The 25,998-nt window shown below is 41.6% G+C and overlaps 1 protein-coding gene across 3 annotated transcripts in view; it reads right to left on the reverse strand.

Moving 5' to 3' along the window:
• Positions 1 to 298: 298 nt before the first annotated feature.
• LOC124595548 (fatty-acid amide hydrolase 2) overlaps positions 299 to 25,998 on the reverse strand; it is a 90,008-nt gene continuing 64,308 nt past the window's right edge. For 2 of the 3 annotated variants that reach the window (XM_047134326.1, XM_047134328.1), the window contains exons 8-11: positions 18,297 to 18,392; positions 16,273 to 16,428; positions 3,766 to 3,948; positions 299 to 889 (exon numbers count right to left, since the gene is read on the reverse strand). In XM_047134326.1, the coding sequence (XP_046990282.1) occupies positions 788 to 889; positions 3,766 to 3,948; positions 16,273 to 16,428; positions 18,297 to 18,392 (537 nt within the window). In that variant the 3' untranslated portion in view covers positions 299 to 787. The remainder of the gene's footprint in view (positions 890 to 3,765; positions 3,949 to 16,272; positions 16,429 to 18,296; positions 18,393 to 25,998) is intronic. The other variant, XM_047134327.1, reaches the window with a different exon arrangement.

Below are 25,998 nucleotides of genomic sequence, written 5' to 3' on the forward strand. Positions count from 1 at the left end.
GAACAATTCAAAAATAATGAAGAAGTCATCAAGGAATGTGTTCACAATTGGTTGATGCAGCCTCAAACTTTTTATGATGAAGGAATGTCGAAGCTTCCAAATTGTTGGCAAAAGTGTGTAGAGCATGCAGGAGGCTATCTAAAGAAAAAGTGAAGGTTTCAGTTGTGTAAATAATTAATCAATAAATGTACAAAAATAATTACCATTTATATTTGAATCGCTCTAATACAATAATCAAACATAGTAAGAATAATTTTCATATATTGTAAAAAAAATATGAAACAACTGTCTCTACTTTTTTTTTTTTTTTTTAAACCTCTTGTATCACTTCACTTTATTTTCAGTGATTAAGTTTCTGTTGTAATACATCCATGTGAAGGACAAAGACATAAAATCCGTCCAATACAGCACAATAAGAGGGACAGTTTCATTTATATCAAGTTATTTTTGTGCTTATAAATTTGTAATGGATTACATTATTATCCACTGCATATGTATTCATATTAAAAAAATGAAGCAGATATAAAAATCAGTCTCTTATTGATTGTTAAGCTTCTTCTTCCATAATGTGTAAACATTTTTCAATGTGGAAATTTAAATAAACCTTACCATTAATACCGATAAAGATACATGAGCTCCAACTCGCATAAAATGCAGTTTGTAATACCTGTTCCACAACTGATCATATTATTAAATTAACAATCTGCATACCAATATACAACATGAATACAGTCATTCATAAGTTGACAGAAGAAACTTCACCATGATTATGGTGTGTTTCTCACATTTATGGCTTGGTTGGGAATGGGGGAACCCAACCATGAAATGCTTTTTCCAATTCCTCAGCAACCGCAAGGCACAGATGATCGTTGTATGGTGCAGCAACTACCTATTAAGAATAGTACATCAGTTACTACAGAATACAACTAAAAGATGTATAGCACACATCAACGAATATGCTTATTCAAGAAATTACTGAATTTTCATGACATGATATAAATATTTTGAAAGGAGTATTACAATCTATTTTATGGCAACTCAATTTAGTGATAAATAATCCATTTATGTGACCTGATATTATACAATAATTCACATCAGTAAGTCTTATTCTGTTCTCTCTCTTCTATTGCTATACTAGGGTATATGATGTACTTTTCTTAGTACACCCAAATGTAAATTTCCATAGGAAATACATACCCTTAAATGGTTTGTGGGCTATAAAAAATGACAGCACAAGATGAAAGTTAACCAGAGTACTATTTTGCTGTTTAAATTTTTCCTTCTCAGTTAATTCTTTAAGACTGCCAGGGGAAAGATTGAATTTTATGTTTCCCCATTGTGACAGCACAAGATGAGAGTATGAAGTTAACCAGAGTACTACGAGGGGGGACCCAAAAGAAACTGGCTTGTTGTCATAAAAAATTTATTGATGAACCTTTTTACAAAATTACTTCAGTCACCTTTAAAATACTCTCCATTACATGCGATGCACTTGTCAAGTCTCTTTTCCCACTGTTGGAAGCATGTTTGGAACTCTTCAAGTTTGCCATTGTCCAGTGCCCTTTGCGAAGCTGTTTTTACCGCCTCCACATCGTCATAACGCTCCCCTTTTAGCGTTTTTTCATTCGTGGAAATAGGAACAAGTTGCACGGGGCTAGGTCCGGTGAATACGGAGCATAGGGAATGACAGACCACCTCTGAGATGCCAAATAGTGGGTCACTCGTAAGACCATGTGTGCTGAAGCGTTGTCGTGATGCAGAAACCAGTTACCTGATCGCCAAAGTTCTGGGTGTTTCCTCCTCACAACCTCTCGCAGATGCCTTAAAACATCCAAATAAAAGTGCTGGTTAACAGTCTGGCCAGGGGGTACGAATTCCCGATGCACAATTCCACGAACATCAAAAAAGACAATGATCATCGTCTTCGCATTTGACCTCACTTGCCTTGCTTTTTTTGGTCTGGGAGAGCTGGGAGTCCTCCACTGGCTTGATGCTTGCATGGTTTCTGGGTCATACCCGTAACACCAACTCTCATCCCCTGTAATGACTTTGTTCAAGAAGTTTGGATCACGTGCAATCTCTGTTTTCATGTCCTGACACACATTCCTGCAGATGGTTTTTTGCTCCTGTGTGAGAAGGCGCAGAACAAATTTAGCAGCAACACGTCTCATGTGCAAATCCTCACTCAAAATCCTCTGGCACGAGCTCTACTGATTCCTGTCTCTGTTGAAATTTGGTTGATCGTTTGGCAACGATCCTCGTTGCTCTTTTGGCAGACCTTTTCAATGTTCTCATTTCGCGACGTTGAAGGGCGTCCAGAACGAGCTTGGTCTTCAACACACATCTCACCACGTTTAAAGCGCCGAAACCACTCGAAAACCTGTGTGTGGCTCATAGCGTCCTCCTGGAAAGCTTCCTGAAGCATTTGGTGTGTCTCCGTTGCAGTTTTTTTAAAGCAGGAAACAAAATTTCACACACACTCTTTGTCCTTTTAAAGTTGCCCTAATGACTTTGCAGAGATAACCCGCCAACAGTCAGAGAAACACAATGCCACACTTGCACGTTCAGCTCTACACTGACGCCGTCTGCACAGCTGTTTCATGAAGGTCTCTACTAACACAATCTAGCATGAGAACCCTGCACTACGTCTACGAGTGGCAGCGCCCTCTGAGTCCGGTTTCTTTTGGGTCCCCCCCTCATATTTTGCTGTTTAAAATTTTCCTTCTCAGTTAATTCTTTAAGACTACCAGGGGAAAGACTGAATTTTATGTTTGCCCATTGTTTAGGCTTGAAAATATCACTCATAGTCACCCTGAACTCATCAAACTACTGTGACATCTCTCCAGTAGAATGCTCAAATCTGTGGGCTTCCACAACCATGCCCCCCCTCACAAACACTTGATTCTCTCTCTTGATTAACTCTCACAGAAAGACATATGCAATGTTAATACATTTTGTCTGCAGGGGCACTGTTTTGTATCGTACCTCATGTGTTCAGTGTGGGGTTAGAGACTTTTGGTCACATACTGCAGTAATCAGTACTGTGATACTCTTAGGTATTGACATTCTGATGACTGATAAACAATTCATTCACTGAGAATATATTCCGTCTACTTGTATTCACAATGTTGTGGTGTCTTCTGTTACATAAATGCGTGTATTTATACGAATAAGAGAAAAGAGGAAAGGGCTACAATAGCAAAAATTGCTAGTTTTGTGACATACATTGAAGGGGTAATGAAAATCGAATAAAATACTCATGCCAGCAGATCTAACATACATCTATCAGTATGAATACTAAAGATACAGATTTTTGTGCCAGGCATTACTCTTTGTTTCACTTGTTATGGTTTATGATAACTTTTCTCTATTTCTCCACCACCTTCAACGATGGGTACTTCCTAACTAGTTTTTGGATGTGCAAAGAAGACAAAAATGTAACCAATTGAATTTGAGTTTTACATTTTCTGAGTCTTGAATGCACCCTTTTATTTCACCCTTGTTTCTTCTCCTGTACTTGCTCTCACACTGCTTTTGAAAACAGAAAGAAGTTAAATATGTACGGGGATAAAACACAGCAACCTTCTTTATAAAATACTAGACTTTTAAGTATTCAAAAACACAAACAAACATAAGTTGAATATTTTACAGCAAAATTTTCTATTTTATTTTTTACTTATTCAATAAAATGCAGGCATAAAAAGACTTTGAAACCAAACAAGCCTTAACAAAGTAAAGCTGAGAGAAAATAAGTTAAAAACTAACCTGTATGCCAATTGGCAATCCATCTCTCCCTAGTCCCACTGGTACCTGTGTCACTGGAAGTTTCAGAACATTGAATATCCCACAGTACATGAAGTTGAATGGTCGCAAAAATGCTGTGTAATGATATCCAGCAGTTGTTGGTTGGCTAGGAATCAGCAGGATACCATTCTCACCAAGAACTTCCTAAAAGAAGGTTTCCTTATTTAGAAAAACACTTTCTCATGTGAAGAAAGAAGAAGACTACAACCATTAGCAGCCACAAGGAGAAAATACAGATTCAGAGTAAGCTACAGCTTAATATGTTTTGTTGACTAATTTTATTTATCGACTAACATAAATCTGTACTAGATATCATTAATAATTCATATATGTAATTTGTATAGTAAAAACTTCTCACTGAGTTCAACTTTACCCCTCCAATTTTCTTTGTATTTGAAGTCAGCATAAGGTATTCACTGGTTCTTTGAGAGATTACAATCACCTTGAAAATGTATATTATTCAAAATTGCAGAAGTAATGACACAGACTCTTTGACGTACTCAAAGGTGATGCTTTCTTTAGGATGGATGGTGCAATTAAAGGCTAATGCATTGAGCCTGTTGTAAGTTATAACCTATGGGATGGAGGTGTAATAAACATTGTCCAATGCTTCTGACACTGGTAGAACCACTCAACTCACTATTCTTCATTATGCCTCCCTTGGGCTGCACCTGGACACAGTTGCCATGTGTGTATGAGCTGTGCTTGAGTGAATGTATGTGTGTTAACTGTTTCAGGAGGAGGACTTCTTTGTGTGAAAGCTTAAGTGTTCAGTTGTCTTTTTCACTGAGTCTGTCTGCAATTAAGTGCAACCTCTATGTGGTGAGTAGCAATTTATCCTTTTCATACTTTAGTGATTAATTTATGTTTGCCCTGCAAAGTTGTGTTCAAGACATTCAGGTCCTGAAAACACCACCTCTACTCAACCAGTGTACTTCATAAAAATAAGACAAATTGCCTATTTCACAGTCGAGTTCTATCAGGAAAGCCATAAACTTACAATACCCCAAATCATATGATATGTGTGTATTTACAACTATGCCCATGACACTATTTAGTTTTGTACATTTGGCAACAGATTAATGGGATCTAGAACATAATGTGTTGTTGGTATTTTCTGCTAGATATCAAAATAGGATGCAGCTGTGTCTGCACTGGGTCCTATCAAGGACTTGCTTCATTATGTTGAAATCAGCATCAACAACTCTCACAAACACAATGAGGTGAACAACCTCTGTTATGTCACTGCTTTTGTCCAAGCCCAAATAGGAAAATAATTTGGCATTTCATCAACATGTCTGCAGCCTATTTTAGTTAATCACATAAGCAGGGAAATGAAAGAGCAAGCACAAACATTTGTGGAAAGAATGCGTGTACACTTGGGCATTCTCGTGTCTACATGTTGCTTCATTATGCAAATTGTCCACTATGAATCCTCTTCTTTGCTTGGAAGCTTGTGTTGCATGTAGTGTGATGAAAAGGTGACAGAAAAAGAAAGCACAAAATCGAATGTAGGTAAAGAAGATTCTAGACAACAGAGGCAATATTGATCAGAGTCACTGTGTCTTTTTGACACTCAGGGCAATACATACTAAATTTTTATTCAAATAATCTTCAGAAACCGCATTTCATACGACATTTTTCATCTATAAACTGAAGTGTGCTTCCTTTCAAGTCAACAGATATTACTGCACATAAATTGCTTCACAGCATAACCTGAACACACTACACAATCAAACACAAATGGACCCCAATTGCCCATCATCTGCTAAAACATGTAATCCGCTTTACACACAGGCTTCATTTCCAGGAAATTACGCAAGCACAAATGTGCATGCATAGTGTGCTGTTGGAAATTTATGTGCATGCACAAAGTTGAACACAAAAAAGCATCATGTAGATGTTCCTTAACTGTTTTGAAATGAGGAATTTTTGTTGGATTTAAAATTGTTGTAGCACTCACAAAGCATTCTTTTACAAATTCTCTATCACTTAAAGGACACACTGTTTTCACTGTTTTAAGATTTGTATGTTAACACAATTTCAGTGCAGCATCATTATGTATCACATAACTTTTTTCCTGTAAATACATTACAAGGAGGTGGTAAAATCATTACCAATGACAATAATGATTTTAAAAAATTACAAAAATCTACCTTTATGAATACTTATTTCTTTCTCTTTGTTCTGACTAAGGTCAAAAAGCTTGGCTTTAATTTCTTCATTATTTTTATTGTTAACTGATTTTTCACGAAACAGTTGGAAATGTCACTTCACGTTACAATTCTTTTATATAATAAAATGAACACAGAGTGGCCATTTTATATTTCTATTAAAATGTAATATTCATCCTACGGTGAACTGAAGACTAAGGATTCATCAGATTTCCATTATAATGATCTTAAATCCTCGTCAGCCATTTTCTCAAAAAAAAAAAAAAAAAAAACGACATAAATTGGTTACAAACTATGGTGTGCACACCCTTTCCTCAACATGTAAACGTCACTACAGATGTCTAGATTTAGGTTATGACATGTCCGATATGCCTGCCATCATTCGTGATGATGTGGCACAAACAAATAGCTAAATTCTGCATCGCCCTCTAAAGTGTCAGAACATCAATGCTGTTGATGACCTCCTGAATGGCTGTTTTCAGACCAGCAATGGTTTTGGGGTTTTTGCTGTACACCTTGTCTTTAATGTAGCCCCACAAAATGGATTTGCCTGTGTTCAGATCTGGTTAATATGGCAGCCAATCAAGACCCATGCTAGTGGTCTCTGGGTTCCCCCAGTGCCAGAATGTGGTCACCAAAGTACTCCTCCATGACATCAAACATTCTCCTGCTTCAACGGGGTCACGCACCATCTTGCATGAACCACATCTTGTCGAAATCAGGGTCACTTTGGATAATGGGGACGAAAACATCTTCTAAAACCTTCACATACCATTTGGCAGTCACCGTGCCATCAAGGAACATCGCACCAATTATTTCATGACTGGACATTGCACACCACACAGTCACCCATTGAGGGTGAGGAGACTTCTTGATCACGAAATGCAGATTCTCAGTCCCCAAGATGCGCCAGTTTTGTTTATTGATGAACTCATCCAAATAAAAGTGGGCTACATCGCTAGACTAAACCATATTAATTCCAATCATGCCCCATGGCCAACCATGCAGTTTCAATGTCCTAACGCAAACCATTCAGAAGTTATGACAATTTCATTTCTTATAGTTCAATAATTGTCACACTGTTTTTTATACACTTTAATGTGGTTGTGTAATGAATCACCAGCTAACTAAAACCTTATGGCATGTTGTCCATGTTCTTACCTCAAAATGTACGTTGGTAACATCTGTCACAAGTGATCACGGGAAGTTACAATTGGAGAACAACTATCGCAAATGGTCACGGGAAATTACAATGGGAGAACAATTGATTTGTATGGCCAATGATGTAACGATGTTTTTGTTTTGGGAAAATATTAAGTATGTACTGTAACAACATTCTTAACAGGCTAGATGCTAAAGTGCATACGAACTGAATTTTCAGAGAGAAACATACAATTTTCTGGGGCAAATACATACAAACATGTACTACATAATTTAACACATAGTGTTAATTTTCTGCTTTTGTCACATCTTGGCATTTCTGTTACACACACAGATCAATCTGTCACTACAAGCGAGATGAAATATTCACATTCAATGGCTTCACCAAACTATCACATTCCAAGCAAACCTAGACGTCGAGTTGCACCAGTCACCACACTGTAGATTCTGCCTTTCTCATTAATATTATTTCAGCATAGGTAGTACAAAGTGCTGTCTACACAATGCAAGTAATTTGAATAACTTCATAAGCACAACCATCATTTATGACATTTCGACATACACAAAATGTGAGTAATTCACACGTTAGCAACAAACAGATGTACCTAGTTAACAACTGTTTATTGGCTTCTGCATACTATCCTCCCATTGGCTACTGTCTACAGTGCTGAGAAGATATGCTTAGTAGACTCGCAGCAAGCCTTACTTTGTGGATTAAAGACAAATAACTTTATGGTGTGACAGATCACTGAATGATGATTTCTTGGTTCTTCAAGATTTTTACATGTAGCTGTATGGATAGTTTATCATCTAAAAATGAAAAGAACATGACAGAGAGAGATGTAGCGAGAAGAAACAGCAGAAAAACCAAAAGTTAAATTCATATTAAATTTTTTGAGTGATTGAACTATGCCATTTTTTCCTTCTGGATGATTCCTGGTACTGAATCTGCCAACTGATCTGACTAAAAGCCCTAAAAAGTTTTGGTCTTATGAGGGCATCCTGAAAAGCAAAGCCTCCAAATTTTTTATTCTGTCCTCAATATTGGTTGAGATATTATGTGTCATGCATATTAATTGGTCGATTTTCCTGCTTCAATGACAAGCTGCAATCTCTGCAGTTAGAGAGTTCTGAATTGCAGCCTGTGACATGGCGATGTGTAAAGTAACTGTGTTGGTGCAATGGAAACAGTGTGCTGTAATTGAGTTAATAATTGCAGAAGACGTGCCTTCAACTGAAATCCATAGAAGAATTAAGACTGTGTACGGAGATGATTGTATCAACATCAGTAACGTGCAATGTTGGGTTGTACTGTAGGAAACTGTTGTGCTAACCCCTTTGTATGTGACAGAGCAGAGGAGGTTGTGGCTCCAGTGACTGTATCAACAAATTGGTCTCTCATTGGAACGTACCTTGCAGACAGAAATCAACAAGTCAGTCTCAATGGAACAAAACTGACAGATGTAAAGGTAATTTCAGGAGTACCCTAAGACCTGTACCAGAACTGTTACTATTTAAGATTTACAAAAATGATCTAGTGGATAACATCAGAAGCTCCATGAAGACGTTTGCGGATGATGGTGTTATGTACAAGAATGTAGAAACACCAGAACACTGTAGAGAATGGCAGGAAGACCTGCAGACGACCGATGACTGGTGCAGGGATTGGCTGTTGATCCGGAATGTCAGTAAATGTAACCTGCTGCATGTATAAAGGTGAAGAGATCCACTACTGTACAGTTATAGTACTGGGGACAAGTCACTGGAAACAGTAACTGCTGTAAAATACCTTGGGATAACCATCCTGAGTGACCTAAACTGGAGTGTGCTCCCTGCCGCCGTTGGATAAGCAGCTGAGCAGCAAGTCGTATACTCCTAGCTCACTCATTTGTTACATAGTTTAATTCTTAATTTCTTTGCGTGTTTTTGGTACTTGCATTGTTTAATTCATAAATTTCGAGCGTATTATAGTATTTGAGAGTTGTAGCATCGCGTTTTAGTACCTGAATAGTGTAAATTCGCGTAGTCGTTTGTCTACTGTTTTGTTTTGAACGGCCAGTGTCGGTTGGTCGCAGTCAGTGTGCTCCCTGCCGCAGTTGGATAAGCAGCTGAGCAGCAAGTCGTATACTCCTAGCTCACTCATTTGTTACATAGTTTAATTCTTAATTTCTTTGCGTGTTTTTGGTTCTTGCATTGTTTAATTCATAAATTTCGGGCGTATTATAGTATTTGAGAGTTGTAGCATCGCGTTTTAGTACCTGAATAGTGTAAATTCGCGTAGTCGTTTGTCTACTGTTTTGTTTTGAACGGCCAGTGTCGGTTGGTCGCAGTCAGTGTGCTCCCTGCCGCCGTTGGATAAGCAGCTGAGCAGCAAGTCGTATACTCCTAGCTCACTCATTTGTTACATAGTTTAATTCTTAATTTCTTTGCGTGTTTTTGGTACTTGCATTGTTTAATTCATAAATTTCGAGCGTATTATAGTATTTGAGAGTTGTAGCATCGCGTTTTAGTACCTGAATAGTGTAAATTCGCGTAGTCGTTTGTCTACTGTTTTGTTTTGAACGGCCAGTGTCGGTTGGTCGCAGTCAGTGTGCTCCCTGCCGCCATTGGATAAGCAGCTGAGCAGCAAGTCGTATACTCCTAGCTCACTCATTTGTTACATAGTTTAATTCTTAATTTCTTTGCGTGTTTTTGGTTCTTGCATTGTTTAATTCATAAATTTCGGGCGTATTATAGTATTTGAGAGTGTAGCATCGTGTTTTAGTACCTGAATAGTGTAATTTCGCTTAGTCTCCTTCCGCCGCCGAGCAGTGTCAGCAGTGCGCAAGTAGCAGCATTACTGCATTTACTAGGCAATCTTGTATTTTAATAACCGTTTAAATTTTGTCGATTTGTTTGCGCTCTCTGTAGATTAGTTCAGACGTTCTTAGCAAAACAGTTTTTAGCATGGATAGGGACTGCAACTGCTGTGTTCGGATGCAGGCTGAGTTGGCATCCCTTCGCTCCCAGCTTCAGGCAGTGTTGGCTTCGGTCACACAGCTTGAGGCTGTTGCCAATGGGCATCACTGTGGGGGTCGGGATGGGGGTTTGTCGGGGACAGCCAGCTCGTCCCACGCATCCCCTGATCGGACTACGACTGTGGTTGCCCGGGATACTGCCCGCATTGAGGCTGATCCCTCACCTGTGGTAGAGTGGGAGGTCGTTTCAAGGTGTGGCAGGGGGCGAAAGACATTCCGGAGGGCTGAACGGAAAGCCTCTCCAGTTTGTCTGACGAACCGGTTTCAGGCTCTGTCTCAGGCTGATACTGATCTTCGGCCTGACATGGCTGCTTGTCCTGTTCCAGAGGTTGCCCCTCAGTCTGCAAGATCCGGGCAGTCGCAGAGGGTGGGCTTACTGGTAGTTGGGAGCTCCAACGTCAGGCGCGTAATGGGGCCCCTTAGGGAAATGGCAGCAAGAGAGGGGAAGAAAACCAATGTGCACTCCGTGTGCATACCGGGGGGAGTCATTCCAGATGTGGAAAGGGTCCTTCCGGATGCCATGAAGGGTACAGGGTGCACCCATCTGCAGGTGGTCGCTCATGTTGGCACCAATGATGTGTGTCGCTATGGATCGGAGGAAATCCTCTCTGGCTTCCGGCGGCTATCTGATTTGGTGAAGACTGCCAGTCTCGCTAGCGGGATGAAAGCAGAGCTCACCATCTGCAGCATCGTCGACAGGACTGACTGCGGACCTTTGGTACAGAGCCGAGTGGAGGGTCTGAATCAGAGGCTGAGACGGTTCTGCGACCGTGTGGGCTGCAGATTCCTCGACTTGCGCCATAGGGTGGTGGGGTTTCGGGTTCCGCTGGATAGGTCAGGAGTCCACTACACGCAACAAGCGGCTACACGGGTAGCAGGGGTTGTGTGGCGTGGGCTGGGCGGTTTTTTAGGTTAGATGGCCTTGGGCAAGTACAGAAAGGGCAACAGCCTCAACGGGTGCGGGGCAAAGTCAGGACATGCGGGGACCAAGCAGCAATCGGTATTGTAATTGTCAACTGTCGAAGCTGCGTTGGTAAAGTACCGGAACTTCAAGCGCTGATAGAAAGCACCGAAGCTGAAATCGTTATAGGTACAGAAAGCTGGCTTAAGCCAGAGATAAATTCTGCCGAAATTTTTACAAAGGTACAGACGGTGTTTAGAAAGGATAGATTGCATGTAACCGGTGGTGGAGTGTTCATCGCTGTTAGTAGTAGTTTATCCTGTAGTGAAGTAGAAGTGGATAGTTCCTGTGAATTATTATGGGTGGAGGTTACACTAAACAACCGAACTAGGTTAATAGTTGGCTCCTTTTACCGACCTCCCGACTCAGCAGCATTAGTGGCAGAACAACTGAGAGAAAATTTGGAATACATTTCACATAAATTTTCTCAGCATGTTATAGTCTTAGGTGGAGATTTCAATTTACCAGATATAGACTGGGACACTCAGATGTTTAGGACGGGTGGTAGGGACAGAGCATCGAGTGACATTATACTGAGTGCACTATCCGAAAATTACCTCGAGCAATTAAACAGAGAACCGACTCGTGGAGATAACATCTTGGACCTACTGATAACAAACAGACCCGAACTTTTCGAATCTGTATGTACAGAACAGGGAATCAGTGATCATAAGGCCGTTGCAGCATCCCTGAATATGGAAGTTAATAGGAATATAAAAAAAGGGAGGAAGGTTTATCTGTTTAGCAAGAGTAATAGAAGGCAGATTTCAGACTACCTAACAGATCAAAACGAAAATTTCTGTTCCAACACTGACAATGTTGAGTGTTTATGGAAAAAGTTCAAGGCAATCGTAAAATGCGTTTTAGAAAGGTACGTGCCGAGTAAAACTGTGAGGAACGGGAAAAACCCACCGTGGTACAACAACAAAGTTAGGAAACTACTGCGAAAGCAAAGGGAGCTCCACTCCAAGTTTAAACGCAGCCAAAACCTCTCAGACAAACAGAAGCTGAACGATGTCAAAGTTAGCGTAAGGAGGGCTATGCGTGAAGCGTTCATTGAATTCGAAAGTAAAATTCTATGTACCGACTTGACAGAAAATCCTAGGAAGTTCTGGTCTTACGTTAAATCAGTAAGTGGCTCGAAACAGCATATCCAGACACTACGGGATGATGATGGCATTGAAACAGAGGATGACACGCGTAAAGCTGAAATACTAAACACCTTTTTCCAAAGCTGTTTCACAGAGGAAGACCGCACTGCAGTTCCTTCTCTAAATCCTCGCACAAAAGAAAAAATGGCTGACATCGAAATAAGTGTCCAAGGAATAGAAAAGCAACTGGAATCACTCAATAGAGGAAAGTCCACTGGACCTGACGGGATACCAATTCGATTCTACACAGAGTACGCGAAAGAACTTGCCCCCCTTCTAACAGCCGTGTACCGCAAGTCTCTAGAGGAACGGAGGGTTCCAAATGATTGGAAAAGAGCACAGATAGTCCCAGTCTTCAAGAAGGGTCGTCGAGCAGATGCGCAAAACTATAGACCTATATCTCTTACGTCGATCTCTTGTAGAATTTTAGAACATGTTTTTTGCTCGCGTATCATGTCATTTCTGGAAACCCAGAATCTACTATGTAGGAATCAACATGGATTCCGGAAACAGCGATCGTGTGAGACCCAACTCGCCTTATTTGTTCATGAGACCCAGAAAATATTAGATACAGGCTCCCAGGTAGATGCTATTTTTCCTTGACTTCCGGAAGGCGTTCGATACAGTTCCGCACTGTCGCCTGATAAACAAAGTAAGAGCCTACGGAATATCAGACCAGCTGTGTGGCTGGATTGAAGAGTTTTTAGCAAACAGAACACAGCATGTTGTTATCAATGGAGAGACATCTACAGACGTTAAAGTAACCTCTGGCGTGCCACAGGGGAGTGTTATGGGACCATTGCTTTTCACAATATATATAAATGACCTAGTAGATAGTGTCGGAAGTTCCATGCGGCTTTTCGCGGATGATGCTGTAGTATACAGAGAAGTTGCTGCATTAGAAAATTGTAGCGAAATACAGGAAGATCTGCAGCGGATAGGCACTTGGTGCAGGGAGTGGCAACTGACCCTTAACATAGACAAATGTAATGTATTGCGAATACATAGAAAGAAGGATCCTTTATTGTATGATTATATGATAGCGGAACAAACACTGGTAGCAGTTACTTCTGTAAAATATCTGGGAGTATGCGTACGGAACGATTTGAAGTGGAATGATCATATAAAACTAATTGTTGGTAAGGCGGGTACCAGGTTGAGATTCATTGGGAGAGTGCTTAGAAAATGTAGTCCATCAACAAAGGAGGTGGCTTACAAAACACTCGTTCGACCTATACTTGAGTATTGCTCATCAGTGTGGGATCCGTACCAGGTCGGGTTGACGGAGGAGATAGAGAAGATCCATAGAAGAGCGGCGCGTTTCGTCACTGGGTTATTTGGTAACCGTGATAGCGTTACGGAGATGTTTAATAAACTCAAGTGGCAGACTCTGCAAGAGAGGCGCTCTGCATCGCGGTGTAGCTTGCTCGCCAGGTTTCGAGAGGGTGCGTTTCTGGATGAGGTATTGAATATATTGCTTCCCCCTACTTATACTTCCAGAGGAGATCACGAATGTAAAATTAGAGAGATTAGAGCGCGCACGGAGGCTTTCAGACAGTCGTTCTTCCCGCGAACCATACGCGACTGGAACGGGAAAGGGAGGTAATGACAGTGGCACGTAAAGTGCCCTCCGCCACACACCGTTGGGTGGCTTGCGGAGTATCAATGTAGATGTAGATGTAGAATGACTACATAAAAGAACCTGTGGGAAAAATCAGATGGTTGGCTGAGTTCACTGGATGAATTGTGAATTTTAAGGAAATTTAATTCATCCATGAAAGAAATGGCTTACAAAACATTTGTTCAATCAATTCTAGAGTACTGCTAATCAGTATGGGACTTTACCAGGGTGGATTAATACAAGAGAGGCAATATCAAAGGAAGAGTGGCATGTCAGGGAATCATTTAGTTATGGTAAGAACATCACAGAAATTCTCAGCAGACTCCTGTGGCAGATGTTACAAGACAGGCATTGTGCATCATGGAGAGGCATAGAATTGAAATTCTGAGAGAGCACATTCTGGAAAGAATTGAAAATATTTCCTCCCATATGCATCTCTCAAAATGAGCACAAAGAGAAAAACTGAGAAATTAGAGATCATATTGACAGTGATTCTTTCCAGCCATCACTTCCGAATGGACAGGGAAGGTGAGAAAAGATTGCGGTACTACAAGTGTCCTTCCCATCACGTGCTGTAAGGTGCCTTGTGGAGTACACATACAGATGTAGATATTTTCAAGTACTGGACAAGAAGGGGTTTAATTACAATTAACATTTTATTTTACAAAAATAATGGAAAGAGTAACGGTAATAATTGACCATGTTGCTAAGACATGCATAGTTGACAGGTACATACAACTAAACTAAACAAAGTCTGAAGAGGCCTTGTAAGGCGCAACTGTACCGACCAACTGCCATGTCAACCTCTGCCGATTCACGTCATTGGATGTGGATATGGTGGGGCATGTGTTTAACACATCAGACCCTCAATTTCTCAATAAAGTAGCTCCTCACTTGAGGTCACAAGCGTTGAGTGCACCCCACTTGCCAACAACGTTCAACAGAAATGGATGGTGACCCATGTAAATGCTAGCCAAGCCCAAAAGTGCTTAATTTCGGTGATCTGATGACAACCGGTGTTACCATTGCAGCAAGGCTGTTGGCTTTGACAGGTACATATACAAGACTGAAAATGTTAAGAACCTTTCAGATGATATCTTCCTTCAGAGCTCACAAGAACAGTTATCACCTCTGCAGATCAACAAGGGTGAGTGCTTGCGTCAAGTAATTGGGCTAAGTGGAGTACGCAGAGAGGGGTATGGAGGGCAGGATGAATAGGAGGGATAGGCTGCAAGTGGATGCAATAGATGGGACAGGAATGTTGCACTGGTTAGATACAGGGAGGGGGAGAAGCATGTAGCACAGAATTAGGAAGCAGTGGATTGTGAAGGAGACGGTGACATGGGTCATATCAATGTGAAAGATCCAAGTGCAAGACCTGTCCTTTGCACAGCATGTACTATATACTTCTCCATTTCCATCATATGCATGTCGTATCCTATCCTACCAGAGCAAGGGTAATCTGTGAAAGCATTTAATGCCACACACTATCTCTGCTGTAGCTTTTGTACTGCCTTTTATAAGGGCATCACTACCAGCCAGCTGTTGACCAGAATGAAAGTCCACTGCCAAACTGTGACCAAGAGCAGCAGAGATAACTAACAGTGGCAAAACACTCTATTAAACACAACATCCTTGACTTCAATTGGTGCTTTACAACCCTTGCCATCTGTCTCCCTAATATCAATTCTCTGAATTATGTAGCTGGGACTTGTCCTCAAGTAGGTTTTTCAATTTCGCAATCCTCCTAGCCTCAGTCTCCACTAGCCCTTGCCCTGCACACAGTTCCAGACATTCTCATGGCCCCAAACTCACTCGTTCTACACACACATAATCCTTACCACAGTTCCCCTCTTCCTCTGTTCTACCTCCCACTCCCACAACCAATCCACATGACTCTCTGCAACAGGAAATTCCTTCTGCCTGTGTCAAGCAAGCTTACCTGTGCCACACTCCCAACACAGCTGCTTGCTGCCTCACCCTTCCAGCCAGCAGCCATGTTTCCCTCCAACCACTCCTCCCTATCTCTACAGCCTTTCCCTCCTTGTCCACTTCACATAAAAAAAAAAACCACCACAGTTGAGCTGCTGTGTTGGTACAATGTATCTGCCAAGCACATGTTAGGTGTGGTGTGTGGGTGTGCAAATATTCTATAATAGTCAGGTGAGGTGAAAGACATCCTCTAAAAGTGTAGCAAAGTTTCTAATCATGTTTGTGTGTCTTAAATTATTTCTGTTGCATCCAAAACTTTACATTATATCATTTAGTATTAAGGAGCCAAAAAAGCCTTAAATATTGCTATATAATTTAATTTGCTATGATGATACTATTATTCCACCTATGTCAATCAACAAAAATAAAATAAATCATAACAAATACTTACACACACTTCCTCTTTCAGTTCTGCAGTAACTGTTTCAGCCCATTTCTTATTTACAGGAGGCAACTGACTGTTCACAAGCCCAATTATTGCAGCCAATGTAAACTGACTACAGCCACATAACTTCTTTGGTAGTTCAATCCATGGTGATAATGAACCCTGGTAGTAAAGGAAATTAATTAACCAGTAATATTGCATAACAAACAAAAATACTCATGACTACTGGGTATATGAAACAAAAGAACTATTGTGACCTGATGTTTTTCCAGCATCTTTCTAACTTGTAGAATTCTCGGGTGTCTGCCTGGGCCACGTAAGTTCTCCACAATATTTTGGCAGACAGGCTTGCCGCCACCTTCAGGTGGTTCCTGATAACTACTGCCCTGCTTGGATTGGCATCCTGTAAACATTGGCAGTTACCCCTTTCATCACTCTGCTGTCCCTGGCTGTGCAGTCACTGCAGTAGGGAGTGGCACTAGAGGGATGTGAATTGTATCGGCCCGTCCTCCCTTCTGCCCCAGACTCCATCCTACTGTCACTGGGTGCAGATCTCACTGTACGGGAATGCTTTGTCATTTCTTGGCTCACTGCAGGGATCCATTTTCAGTGGCCTCTTTAATCACACACTCCCAGAAGGAGGAAGATTCTCTAAGTATTTTGGTTTTGTTGTAATCTATAGTATGGCCAGTTTTTATACTGTGGCTGGCTACAACTGATTTGTTGGTCCGGCATAATCAACTGTGGGGTCTATGTTCTCAGCATCTCTCTTCTACGGTGCACACAGTTTTCCCAATGTGTGACTTTTCACATTGGCTAGAGATTTAATAGAGATTGGGAAACTGTAAATATGTTAGAACAGAAGTACTGTGAACACAGGCTCCACACTTAGTTACACCAGGCCACCAAATCAGCTGTGGTCAATCTCAGTACAAAAACAGGCCATATTACAACTTACAACAAAACTAAGATACTTAGGCTATCTTGCTCCTTCTGAGATTATGAGATTAACAAGGCTACTGAAATTTGAAATTAAGAATACAAGATGGTCTAATTAACAAAGATATCGCCTACAATGGACTATGGTGTAGAACCCTGGACTGAGCTTAGAAAAAGAAATGAGTTCCTGTATGGCAAGGTCTGCACCTGACAACAATAGCATCAACACTGGAGATCACAGTTTGAAGCATGGCATTGCTATTCCCACTACCATAAACTACCACCAAGGTCATTGCAAGGACAATGACAAAACCAGAACGGTGGAGGAGTTAAGAGCCAATGCATACATGACGCTGACCTGAGCAGAGCAGCAGTCATCAAGAACCACCTGAAGTTGGCAACAAGACTGGTTGCCAAAATATCATGGGGAACTTATTACATGACCCGTGCAGACATCCAAAAATTCTAAAAGAAAATAACTTTTAATCAACATGTACTGGAGACTGCCTGATGCACAGCGCTTTACTTATAACATATTCTTTTGTGTTACTGGGGAAAGAAAATGTCATATGAACAATCAGCAAAACTTAGTTACAGTAAATATGAATCCTGTTTACTACTACTCTAGTATACAAAAGAGTTTACATGTTACACAATATGAACGCAGTTAATTCATATCAATGCTTTTTTTTAACTTTTGGTGTGAACTATGAAGGTTAGAAAAGGGATTGATGTGTTGTGCCAATTAGTAAAATTGTATATTAAAAATTGTGGACTCCAATGAGTTCCACTTGCAACAAAGAAAAACATCAGATCAAATTACAATGTAATATGCCAAACGTGTGAGTCAGCAAAAAGGTTGCACATAAAATTGTAATGTTTAAATAGCATCTCATTAATTTCAAATCCATTTACTCATATCAGAAATATGGAGAATCAATCACAGAAATATGGTAACTCGAACAATTAGAGTAGAATTTGCATGTTCATCCTTTTAAGTTCCTAATGTTAGCAGTGAAAAAAGTGCTTCAAGGCTTTTTTTTAATTTTACACTTTGTTTACTTATTTAGCAGTACCTGTGGTGTAGTTACCTTTCTGTTTGCCAGATCTGCTGCAAAATTGGTAGGTTCTCTACTCATCCAATATTTCCACAGAGTAAAACTGTACTTCATGTGAGCAAATTTGACCTGCAAACAATTATTACAATTTTACAATGAAACATGCAGTCTATAATATATATATGAGTTTTCTTGAAGAGCTAAGGATAATAGGTCAACACGAAACATATTAATTAACAGAGGGTAATTTTTAGATAACAGACCAGTATTACGACTTTTCACAAGACTGTCAATCAAGCTGTTACTTGTGTAAATGTTTCAGCTAATGTTGGAACTTAAAGACATCCATTTTTTACACATTTGTCATAAATGCCTGTCACATGATTAAAGGCTGTAAAGCGCATGATATGAAATATTTCCCATACTAAAACGGCTAAAAAGTGTGGTTCACTCTGGAACATGTTGTCAAAGTAGAAACAATGTTGTGTGCCAGCATTTCAGGATGTTTCAACTTCTGCTGCAGATTGTATATAAATACTGTATTTCTGTTAGCAATACAGAGAGTAAAGACGAGTAAAAATAAGGCACTGAGTGATAGACAGGCACACAAATAAGATTTGGAAGTTTTAGATTAGCTTCAGTTCAAACAAACAATTAAAGGAAGAAAGTGGAGGGCAGATGGGTAGCCAGAGCAGAGAACAAGAATATGGCATTAGTGAGCTCATGCTGTTAAAGGAATGGGGAGGTCATATACAGTATACAATGAAACTGGATGTGTTGGTTAAGGGGAAGTGGGTCAGAATAACAGAAGGGGGAAGACAACAGTGTAGGTGTAGATTAATAAACTGAATTTAAGTAAAGTGAAATGATTGGAATTGATTGGAAGGGCGAAGAAAGGAGGGTGAGAAAAGGCAAGGCAACAGAGGCAGAGGTGGATGTAGGAGAACGGCTAGTGGAGATAGAGGTTATGGGTAATACAGAATTGAATGAAGTGTTGTACAGACAATTCGCATCTATTTAATTAATTGAAGCTGGGTACAGGAGGCTCCTGATGCAAGCACAGGTTCTAAAAGACCAGTGCTGAAGCTGAGCATAGAGTGCTCAGCAGTATGCTGTGCTATTGTTTGACCTACTTTACAGTTGTGTATGTTTGGCCATGACCATTCAGGTGCACAATGCTTGGTAGCCTTGTCAACATAAAAGGCTGTGCAGGAGGTGCAAAAGAGCAGATGGATTACATGACTGCTTTTACAGGAGGTCTTGCCTCTGATGGAGCAGTATCTGCTTGTGATGGAAATGGAACAGGACTTGCCAGTGCACCTAGATCATAAAAACAATAATGAGAGTAGCTGGGACCTGAGATGGAAAGGGGGAAGGAATTCCTTTTAGTTTTGCGTTGAATATGTCTCCCACCTCTGGGTATACTTGCTATTTCTCAATAGCCATTACATGTTGCTCTCTTGAAACTGATATCAGATTGATAGGTCCATCTGTTTGCTGTGAAGGATGTGAGTTCAGTTTGTGAAATTTTCTTTTTCCAAGTGTGTGTGTGTGTGTGTGTGTGTGTGTGTGTGTGGGGGGGGGGGGGGGGAGGGGGAGGGGGAGGGGGCACAGCTGCTGCCCCCATATATTTGGCTTAAGGCCCTAGATGTTTTTAGTAGACTGGGTCAGAAGCAGAACACTGCTTTGGGAAGGTGTGAAGGATTATGGGAGGGAGATTCTTCATTTCATAGCATAATGAAAGGTAGTCGCAGTCCTAGCAGACAAAATGGTTTCAGCCCATGACAATGCCTGTTAATGAGAAGAGTACTCATTCGCAGTTTGTTTTTGTAGATCAGTATGTTCTCTTGTCACTGTTGCAGACAAATGTTACAAAAAAAGTCACTGAATAAAATTTTGAATATTTGTATGAAAAGAATTTTCTTTTGTGGTGGTTCGATACATTGATCCATGTGATCTCTCTTCATGATGATCTTGATGTCTAGTTTTGTTCTGTGTTGTTACATTTTATGATCACGAAGTGAATAAAGTATATCATTATGATAAAGTGGTGTTCAATGTTATTATTTTGCCATAATATCATTACTTGCCACACTGGTGACCCAATGTTACACTTTTTCTGTGAATCTAGCAATTTGGACAATTTCTGCGATCAAAATACCACAGGACAATGTGGCCTACAATAACGACGAATGTTATGATGCAGCAAATGACTCCATCCTCTGATTCTATGCCTACACATATATCTTCTGCTTGAATTTGCCACCATTGTGCTTCGAATTGTGTGAAAATAGAAAACTGTGACCAAATTTCATCGGGATCATCACAACTTGCTCAACGAAGTCCACGGACAATGGACATCACTGCACATTCTTCTATGCCCTGTGAACATTTTCCAGGACAATTTACACATTACGCTGCTGTGTCAACAGGTTTCTGTGCATATGATAATACCGCTGTGTCACAAAATCCATTTGTTACTCTTTCTAACAGTAACTTACAGATGATGCCATCGGCTCTGTGCCATGGTGCCATATTGCCTGTTAGGCGATAAACCACAAGTGTTTGGTTCAGTGCAACAGCAACAGTGCTTGAACAGTGACCTTTTATTAATGAACAATGTGACTTTTGCCACTGCTCCATCTGTCCCAGTGCACCAGAACTAATAAACAAACCTCTGCAGTGTACTGTGTCATGCATATCAAATCTCTTGGTGGCCATGGCTGTTTCTACCATGCTGGTCACCCCTGCAACCATGTCTGCTGCATCTGGTTATATGTACAAGCATCAAGAACAGTGTAATGTCAAGCCACCCAACATTGTCTGTGTTCACAGTTCTGGTGCTGCCTGTTCTTTCAGGACATCTACCACAACTGCCTCCACTTAACAAGGATGGTCAGACATGGTTTGCCCTTGTGGACATCATCCTCAACATCCACTGAGTCTTATCCAATGTATCTTTGTTTACAGCTCTGCACAAGCACACAGATTTGATGTCTGGTCTCATCTTCGTGGCACCAATGAGGGACCACTTTGAATATGCAAAGTCTATCATTCTTGAGTGCTTGTTGAGAACTCTGCAAGAAGCAATTAATCACATAGTGCACAACATATCACTCGGTGAGCTCACACCATCACAGTTGTGGTGAAAGATCAGAGCATGGATCGATCCCTCTTTCCTGTCCAATGCCACTTTGTGTCGCTATGGATAGTGAAAATACCAAAAGTTCTCTCCAGCTGCAACTTTTTATCACACGCCATTGATCCATTAGAGATTTGCCTAAGGCGAGCAGATGACACCTATAAAACCATCGGACATCAACAACTCACCGCAACGCTGAGTCACGTACGTGACCTCACCAGAGATATGTTCTTTCTGGTCAACACCAGCACAGATACCAGTGACATACCTCCAGCATTGTCAACTTCACCAACGACACCTTCCACCATGACACTGTGAGCAGCAAACAATTTGTCGGTCACTGTCTACAGCTCCACACACCTTCGCCTCAAACTTAAAATGAAATTTTGTTTGGAATGGACATTCAATATGGCTGGTGTTGGGCATTGATTTTCTACATCACTATGGCCTCACTCCAGATTTATCGTCAGGAACGCTGCTCCATCACTCTTCTGACACACACATTGAGGGCTCCTTTGTCGCAACTCCCACACATTTTTGAGCAACAACAGCTGCCCCTTTGTGCCAGTTAGCTGAACTCACACCCCTCGCTTCGTACCTGGTGGATTCACTGCGCAAGCTACTCAACCAACGAAATGACATTGCAGCCCTGTGTGTGGCCAATGAATTGCTGCAGGCACTGATCTACAACACTTCCACTGACCTGGCATGAGCACGAATGACCATTGCAGCACTTTCAGTGGCTACCACCACTACAACGCTGGCCACTGTTCCGGTCTTGCTCTCTACGGACAACGTTCAACGTGAAGTGTCTTCTGGCTCCCACGGCACATAATCCACCTCCTTCACATCAACAGATTATGCTTGTTCTACAGCTGTCAAACCAATGAGCTACACAGCCACTACAATCGATGCTGTCCTGCATGCTCACATCGAGCCCGCATGCTCTCATGCCACCTCACCACCACCGATGCAAACTATGCCCGTCTTGCCATGCTGACACCGCATACAACCAGTGGCCTGGACTCCACACCTACAGCTGCCGACACGTACCTGATGGCAGAGAATCTTCACCACCTTCGCCACCTATTCTACAAGCCAGTTCTCAGTTTCACAGTGCTGCGTGTTGCAATGTTCCCTGCTCCAGAGTGCCTTCCGCTCATGTAGGCCCAGTGAGGTTCCCCATTAAAGTTAACGGTACATGTCATAGGCTACATGCTACAGAAGGACCCCCTGTCCATGCAAAAGCACACCATCTATCAACTAAGAAACTTCACGACGCAAAAGAATGCATTCAGGAACTTTTACAACTAGGAATCGTACATCTTTCTGACAGTAACTGGTCATCACCTATTCATCTCGTCCCCAAAAAGAACTCAACCTTCAGACTTTGTGGAGACTACCATAGACTCAATGCCCGCACCATTTTACACAAGTAACCCATCCCCCACATTCAAAATTTTGCGTTGCAATTACATGGTGCTAGGCATTTTAGCATCATTGACTGTCATAATGCATATCATCAGATTCCCATGCTTACATTGATGACATTTTAATTTTCTCCACCTCTGCTAATGAAAACAAGCAACATCTTTCTGAAGTACTCCGCATGCTCTCAGTTAATGGTGTGGAGATAAATGATGACAAATCACAGCTGCACCAGTCATAAGTTATGTTCCTGAGCCTCACAGTGAATTCTGAAGGCATATGTACCACATCTGAATGCGTCACTCACATTATGAGCTTACTACCACCTGTCTCTTTTCATGACCTACATCGCTTCTTGGACATGATCAATTTTTTCAGGTGCCTCCTTGCTGTCTCCTCTAAACGATGCCTTGCAATGCAAACATACCACAGGTAATCACAAGGTTACATTGACCCAGGACATGACTCATACCTTCAATGACCTAAAAATGGCCCTAGCTAATGCAGAAACACTAGCCCATCCCAGCACCACTACGCCTATCGCAATCACTACAGAGGGAGCTACTGGTCGCTTATGAAGCCATACGCTATTTCTGAGAGGATATCGAGGCATATGACATCACCATTTACATGGATCACCATCCCCCGGTCGACGCACTGCGTAACCCTGCTAGTGATCTCCCTCTACATCGCATATGGATTTCATCAGCCAATACACAACAGACATACATTTCATCGATAGCCTCATAGCAGACTACATGCCATGAATTAATACCATTACAAGCCTGTTTGATCCTACGGAGCTCGTGTGACTACAAACTACTGATCTGGAGATACAGTTGGTAGCTACTAATAACTCCACCTCTCTCCACATTCAACCATGCCCTTTCCCTGCCATCAAATTCTTTGTGATACTTAGACTAACATATAATGACCAATCATACCCCATCCCCTTTGATAGGCCATTTTCTCTTCGCTGCATGGTCTAGCCCATTCAAGCATCAGAGTGACAGTACTCCTAGTAACTGAATGTTTCTTCTGGTCACACATCAAGAAAGACTGTCGTGGGTGGGTATGTGCCTGCATATCATGCCAACATGCCAAAGTTGTTCGAGAGGCCCACCCCCCTGTGGGACACTTTAAATACCAAAGGGATGCTTCAAACACATTCATATGGACCTTGTCAATCCCCTACCCCCTTCTAACGACTACCATTACATTTTGTCAGTCACTGACAGTGTGACATGTTGGGTAGAGGCAGTTCCTTTGAACAATATCTCGGCGGATACCGTGGCTCGAGCATTCATTACATGCTGGCCACTTGTTTTGGCTGCCCTGCATCCTTTACCACAGAGTAGGGCATGCAATTCAAATCTGTACTCTTCAAATGATTGTGTGTCCTATGTGGTGCCAAGCATTTCCATACAACAGCCTACCACCCTCAAAGTAAGCCGGCCGTTGTGGCCGACCAGTTCTAGGCACTTCAGTCTGGAACTGCGCGACCGCTACGGTCGCAGGTTCGAATCCTGCCTCGGGCATGGATGTGTGTGATGTCCTTAGGTTGGTTAGGTCTAAGTTCTAGGGGACTGATGACCTCAGATGTTAAGTCCCATAGTGCTCAGAGCCATTTGAGCCACCCTCAAAGTAATGTGTTAGTGGAGCACTGGCACCACACACTAAAGGCAGCATTAAAGTTCCACACTGACTACTGGTTGGATGCACTTCCGTGGGTACTGCTAGGCATAGCATATAAAGAAGATTTAAAGGCCTCTCTGGCAGAGATCCTTTATGGTGAACCCCTGGTACTCCCAGCAGAATGTTGAGGACACTACTTCTCTTCATGAAGAGAGGCTACCCTCCTTAGTCGAGCAAGTTCACTCTCGTATCGCGCATACCACAACCACAAGCACATACTCGCCCACCAGTTTTTTTACAAACTGAGCTTGCAGACTGTGACTTTATTATGCTGCGAGAGGACATCGTTTGTCCGGCACTTACTCCGTTCTATTCAGGACCTCACCAGGTTCTCGATCATGCTGCAAACACTATGATCATCCTGCTAAATGGAATACCACAAATGGTCTCTCTACAAAGAGTTAAACCAGCAGGGGTCCTCACTGAACACGTCTCTAACAACAAGGGCTCAGAGCTTCCTCCAACGGTCAACACAACAACTGAACTGGTTTCCAGTAAGTGTTCAGTAGGCACTTCCCTCCCATCCTCCTCTACTTCTTGTGATGCCAGTGCTAGTGATCGTGTCTCCATCAGTGACAGTGATGATGATGATGATCGGTTTGTGAGGCGCTCAAATGCGCGGTCATCAGCACCCATAAAAAGTCCCAATTTTTACACAATCCAATCCAGCCACAATCACGAATGATGATGATGATGATGATGATGAAATAATGAGGACAACACAAACACCCAGTCCCCGAGCCAAGAATTCCCCAACCCGGCCAGGAATCAAACCCGGGACCCTGTGATCCAGAGGCAGCAATGCTAGCCGCTAGACCACGAGCTGTGGACCCCAGTGATAGTGATGCATGTGACGAACTTACCGTACGCTTCTTCTCACCGCCAACACTGTGCTCAACTATGACCACATTCGCTGCCAACATCTTGGCGTTCCCAATGGATGACACTTCACTGCAATGTCACAATGACTGTTTGTTTGTTTGTTTGTTTTTTGTGCATCTTCTCATGTATGTTAATCTAAGGATGTTAACCTCACCCTCGTCTGAGCTATTAACTTACCCAAAGACTTTGTCAATGGCTCCCTTCAAGCTTTTATCGACGAGAATGGCATACTGTGAATTTTCATTCTATGCGACTGTCCACAGTTCCTCCCTCTCCCTCCTATTCAGATACTTTTATCCCATGCCGGCCATCCCCTACACCAACTGACGTGGATCAAAGATTATGTTGTGTCTTCCCTGATCGCCTCCCCAATACAATTTCCTTCTCCTTTTGCTGCTACACTGTGCTCTGCACTCCCAGGGAGGGGGCTCTGTGGCAGTTCGATACATCGATTTGTGTGATATCTCTCTCTATGATGGTCTTTGAACTGACTTTATGTCTAGTTTTGTTCTGTGTTGTTACGTTTTGTAATCACAAAGTGAATAAAGTATATCATTATGATAAAGTGGTGTTAAATGTTATTATTTC

Source organism: Schistocerca americana, chromosome 2, assembly GCF_021461395.2.
Source record: "Schistocerca americana isolate TAMUIC-IGC-003095 chromosome 2, iqSchAmer2.1, whole genome shotgun sequence".
NCBI classification, from domain to species: domain Eukaryota; kingdom Metazoa; phylum Arthropoda; class Insecta; order Orthoptera; family Acrididae; genus Schistocerca; species Schistocerca americana.